The following is a 5922-nucleotide window of genomic DNA, read 5'->3' as shown; positions in this document are numbered from 1 at the left end:
GTGTTTAGCTGGATGTTTTGACATTTTCCCTTGGTGGGGTAGGGGTGTAAAGATAGGCCAGGGAAAAGTCCTGGGCCAGACGTGGATTTTGGCCTGGTAGGAAAAGAGTTAAAGGGGGGAAAAAATTTAAATTTGCAGTTTCCAAGTCCCATCAATGTCATCAAACTCTGACAGTAATTAATTTTACCTCTGAAATCAGGCAACTTCTACTTCCTTCAATTGCAAATATCTCAACTTCTCTTCTGGACAGAAGGGCATTTTATAAAAATCAAATTCAAAATCAATGTAAATAAAAAAGCTTCAAGATGATACCAATAATTCTGCATACCCAAAAATTGATGAGTGGCTATTTCTAACGCTAGTTGACAAATGTTATAAATTGTTATGTCCCAGATTCCCTCCCCCCCCCCCCCCCCCCCCTCGATAATTTTCAATTTTGCATCTGTCACTTTTATCATGATGTCCACCATCAGGTGATTAGGAAGGTTAAGCAGGTAGGTAGAACTGGGTAGGTACTACAATACCCAGTGATGATAATCCTGGTACTACCTTAGGTAGTAGCAGTGCTATCATTGGCACTAATCCTCGACTATCATTCTGGGAAGGTATACGCACCAGCACCATGCATTTTTTGCAGGCAATTATTTTTTTTGGGGGGGGAAGGGGGGTAAGTGTTTTACAGCACTCGCAACTGCATAAGGTCATATAGCGTGCGGGACACATAAACATTTTCAGTCAGTAGGAAATTTTGAATTTTGCTTGGGTGGTGGCCAAAGCCAGATCTTATCGACTTTAAACCACTAAGGGATCTTTAACCTGCGCAACTTGCACACGGGACCTCCGAGATTTTTCGCCCTTGTCCGAGAAGGCTAGGTGCAGATCTTTCCTACCAGAAGATCAGGGATGTGGCTGAAAGACAGCAGTAAGAAAGAGCCCAGGAGTAGCAGTGGAAAGGCTGAAGAAAGAATTAGGAGCCCAGAGGAGGGGGCAAAGGAGGTCATGGGGGTGGGGGCAGAAATAGGAGATGAAAGCAAATGACAGAACATTTTTAGAGAGCATGAAAAGAGACAATTTTAGAGAAGATATTTTTTTTTCAGGCGCTAACCGGATTCGAACCTGGGACCTTTGAATAAGAGGCGAACACCTTGCTTAACTTCTAGGCCACAGGCATTAGGAGGTGCCAACACGAGTCAAAGCATTTAGTACAATGGGTGTTGTGCCCGTAGTTGGTGGCACACACATATGCACCGCACATCCTTCTCCCCCCCTCCCCCCTCCCCCCAAGACACGCACACAACATTTTTTTAACATTACAAGTAGGCCCCTGAGCTATATATTTTTTTTTTCTGATGAAAACACTCTACAGACAATAATCAGGCTATAAACAGTTTTTGCCAAATTTTTCAAATCAAAGACCGTCAGGGTCTGTTTTTAAAAACGAAGTGACTATTCGGACTCAAGTCCGAATATGAAAAAATGTTATTCGGACTCTGATTCTTGTCCAGCATGACATCACTTCCGACTTTTATTCCTGCGACTCATGAATCCGGCTTCCTGTCCTGCCTCACTCGTGACTCGCCTCAGGCTGGGTAGAGACCGGGATCACTTCCGGCAAAAAGGCGTTTTGTGCAGGAGCCGAGTTTTAATCTTATGATGAATTTGAGGCCGGCCTGAAAAGTTATAGCGCTTCTAATAAATGTTTATTTATCAAGAGGTCATCAGAAGCAATTAAAGATGGCTCGTTTGCGTGTGTCGGGGTCGGAGGGGCGGCCTGCACACGTGTGGCTGTGTGCGTGTCGGGGAGGGGGGTGGGGGGCACTATTGGTCCGGGCGTTGAACGTCGCATAGGCGTTGAACGTCGCATAGGCGTTGAACGTCGCATATGCGTCAGTCTTTTTTCCCCCGGCAACTGATCATTATTACAATAATAAGCTAGTCTTGACGTAGATCTACGTAATGAATTGTGCACTGGTCTATGGAATCAAAAGTTGCCGTATGCTCAGCTCTACACAGCAACACAACTTTTTCTTGGTAAACAATCGATATGACACAGGCTTGTGTATTTGAACAAATCGGTCTTTTCACAGCTCATAATATGCAGGTGCCAGGTGGTCTGCTAATCTTCAATTTTACCTTTTTCTACAACAAAGAAAGTGGGAAACATGGGGGGTGGGGGGGGGGGGCGTATCAATGATCGGCCGAAAAGGTGTGGGGGAAACTAAAAAATGGCGGAAAATTGGAAGCACTGAACGTTAAATCTATAGAACGAAGACACTTCCTTTTTCCGGACCTGAGTCCGAAAAACATTTTTTCATATTCGGACTCGAGTCCATATAAGAATTTTTTTTATTCGGACTCGAGTCCAAATATGAAAAAATGTTATTCGGACTCGAGTACGAATAACGACGGCCTTTTAAAAAAGATCACCAATAACACGCAGTACAATAGGCTTGTGGTATAAGGCCTATTGTGTGGGTGTGTATATGTGTTTCAAAGGCGGGAGGGGAGTGGCTAATTAAAATCAAAGAGAGGCGCAAGATGTGAGACACTTGGAATCTGGGGTCATTAGTACCGGTACCTGCAGTATTTGAGGTCCTGTGCTAGTAAATATCCAGTATTGAATTTCACCGGTACCATCCAGCACTACAGGTTGCTGAGTAGACTCTAGCATCCTTTTTTTTTTTTTTCAAGGTGAAATTCCCGTAGCTATAGATAGACGCATCAAAATTTCTACTTGATTTATTATTTCTACTTTCATTTGTTGGCTCGGCTTACATAGATCTACAAGTTGAGAAAGAAAAAAAACCAGCTGTATCAGAGAAAGAGGGTATGTGTGAACTGAGGACTGAAAAACTTATCCATAAATTATTATTGTCCCACTGCTGCTGTCATCCACGAGATGTAAAGCCAAAAAAAAATGCAACAAATTTTGTTGCTGGCAGTGTGAAACTCCAATTCTCTGAGGACAATGTTCCAGGAGTGAAACCAAACACAGTCATTTTTAGGATAATAAAACATTCAAATATGGATCTGACTTACCTTATTCGATCCTCACGCTGTGTGTTTGGCTTCAGCCCTCGATCATACTCGCATACACACGCGATTCGAAGCCACCCGTCAGTCGCAACCAACGTAAACATTGTTCAAACGAAACAGGAACTTGTCACGCTTGACGTCACCTATGGCAACGACGCGGGCGCCATCTATTTACCCTTCTGTTGCGAGTCAAAGCAAATGACTTGAACTTGAACGTAGAAAGGGTGGTGTCCAAATCCAGCAAACGCCGTCTCTACCTCACCAGCACACACTATAATAATAGGACCACTTTACACATTTACATATACTTCAACTTAATCATCCCCTCTGTCTCTGCTCTTACCAGAAAATGTTTTAAACTTGAAGATTTATATTATAAAAGTAAAGGAGTACAATCACACAGACAATAACATAAAGTAAGCTAGAATCTAGATCTCGCCAGTAGGCCTAGTTAAGCTGCGGTAACGAAGATGACACAGCAGACAACGGTTTTTAATTTGACTACCGTTAACTGAAGTAGAGGTTTAAAAAATTAAAATGCTCAACACGTAGGCTAGATATCTAGCATAGAATAGAATATCATCTGCTAACCTACATTTGTAGTTTGTAGGGATTCTTGCTTATTTTTTCGAACTATCACATAGGCCTATTTAGTAGGGAGAGAGATTCGAGGAGGAGGAGGGTCGAGGGGATCAAACCTGTTAAAACCCTATCACGTTTACTTATTTATTTTGAGCCGTTATATCATACAATGTCTCAGTTTTTTATTTCCTATTTCTCGATCACATGATAGCTTCCAAAATGGCGGATGTTATCATTTGTTGACGAGAAAGATCAGCTGAGTGTGACTCTCCAAGTTTGAGAAGGACTATGAGAGTCGACATGGAACAATTGCGTGATCGCGATCGACAGAAAAATAGTTCGCAGTTTCATGGGAATGACAATAAAAGATCGTCAGATGATGTCCTTTCTGTGGGTTCGTGGTCCGAGTTTTGCGCCGGTAGCGGTAGCCTGTCACTGTCATCATCAGCAGAGTCTGGCTCTCGCCCGGGCTCGTTGTCATCACGTCAAGGTAGTGTTAGCAGCCTGAGTAAGAATAGCCCAGCTAGAACAAAGTCATTGTCACAGGATATGGGCTTTACCAGTACAAGATCCCCTGGTTCAAGTGCACGTAAGTCGGCTCATTCTGTCACCAGTTTGCGCCATTCAGCGGAGTCAATTACTGCTGGTGCTACTGCCACTACAGCTACTGCCGCTACCGCTACTGCTACTGCCTATGGGCCTGCTGCTGCTGCTGGTGCCAGCAATAGTGTAAGTGATGGAAGAAACAGGTATTCAGCACCTACCAAAGGCAGTCCAAGACTTTCACTGTCTGAAGATTCTGATGGACATTCAGGCACAGGTCCTCAAAATGCCAACAGGCATTCAGCTTTTCGTGCAAATTCTTCAGACTCAAAATGCACCCCACTGCAGACGAAACAGTTTGAGTCATGGAGGTCTAGTCAACAAACAGATCTACAGCGACAGCAACAATTGATGACTACGATGGCACCCACCCAGAATTTGTATCCCATTCTGGATGTTGTGGCAAATAATGTTACTGATGGAGATATTCCTGCATTTACAAACATGGGTGGGACTTCTTTGACAAATTATAATGCACTTCCAGGAGGACAACAGACTGGTTCAGGTTCAAGACCCAGATTCTTCGATCCATATATATTCAAAGGTTCTAGTGGACGACAGCTTAAAAAACAAAACCAGTCTCGAGGCTGCCACCAAATACCAAACACAAATTCTAGCTCGTCATACCCACCTAGTACCAGTAGGAACCAAATTGATGATGGAAATGTGACCAGAGACACACATCACCTCATGAACCAAATGGAACAGACAAGTCTTCAGGGCTCTGCTTTCAGAAGCCAGCCAAGCATATCAAATGTGAATCATGATCTCAGTAGGTTACCAAAATCTTCCAGCAATCTAGACTCTATGCGGGGTGTTGAACACCGCCTCGAACCAGACAACGTGAAAACTAAGCTCATGTCCGCTTGGAACAATTTTAAATATGGTAAGCTCATGGTTTGATAAAAACGAGTTTCTTTTCTTTGATTTACTAGAATGTGTTGAAATTATTTATTTGATCCATTGCCAGAAACAAAGCATTTGGAAGGACTTCTGTAACGAGCAACCACCCCAACAAACACAATAGAGAAGAGACCTAACCCTAACCCAAACCGTAACCTTAACACTACCCCAACGCATACCTCTAGCCCTGTATTCTACTGTGTCTCATTGTGGTTGCTGGTTACGGAAGTCCTCCCAAGCATTTTCCTCAATGTGTGTGAATGTATTGTTTTGTACTGCTATAAAAAGCATACACTAGAGTAAAGGCACTCTTTGCGGCTATTTTTCACTTTAAATTTGCTAGAGAAGCCAAACGAATTATGAATAGAGATTGAAAAAAATTTGGTTTGCAAACTTGCACATCATCTGGCCACTAGATGTATTAAGTATACGAATTCCTTAGGTATAATGGTCTAGAGTATTCTCTACTTTTTTTTTACCAAGAAGGATGCATCATTCTAAAATACCATGTGAAGGGACCAGTTTGCGATCGGGGCACCTTTATGCGGTCATCAAGGACACATTATGAGGCCAGCTAAGTGTGATCCGATCATATGGGGAATGTAAGCGGCCAGGGGTTTGTTTTTTTGTAAAGCAGCCCTGCCGGCATGGTGGCCTCATCATTGGGGGGACTTTGGCTAAAAGCTTCAAACCCCGACCACTGACCTAAAAAAAAATATTTTAAAGTCAGTAATCCCGACAGTGTGATACTCTTGGGCTTCGGCTTTTTATTGACGTTCCCCCTCCCCCCTCCCCCCT

At 43.1% G+C, this 5922-nt stretch overlaps 1 protein-coding gene across 1 annotated transcript in view; it reads left to right on the top strand.

Annotated features, from left to right (window-relative positions):
* The first annotated feature begins 3806 nt into the window (after positions 1–3806).
* LOC101850510 (cysteine protease atg4) overlaps positions 3807–5922 on the top strand; it is a 23073-nt gene continuing 20957 nt past the window's right edge. The window contains exon 1 of the mRNA XM_005107649.3: positions 3807–5107. Within this exon, the coding sequence (XP_005107706.1) occupies positions 3907–5107 (1201 nt within the window). The 5' untranslated portion in view covers positions 3807–3906. The remainder of the gene's footprint in view (positions 5108–5922) is intronic.

Source organism: Aplysia californica, unplaced genomic scaffold (assembly GCF_000002075.1).
Source record: "Aplysia californica isolate F4 #8 unplaced genomic scaffold, AplCal3.0 scaffold00618, whole genome shotgun sequence".
NCBI classification, from domain to species: domain Eukaryota; kingdom Metazoa; phylum Mollusca; class Gastropoda; order Aplysiida; family Aplysiidae; genus Aplysia; species Aplysia californica.
Note: the sequence above shows the minus strand (reverse complement) of the source record. Positions and strands in the feature narration are given on the sequence as shown.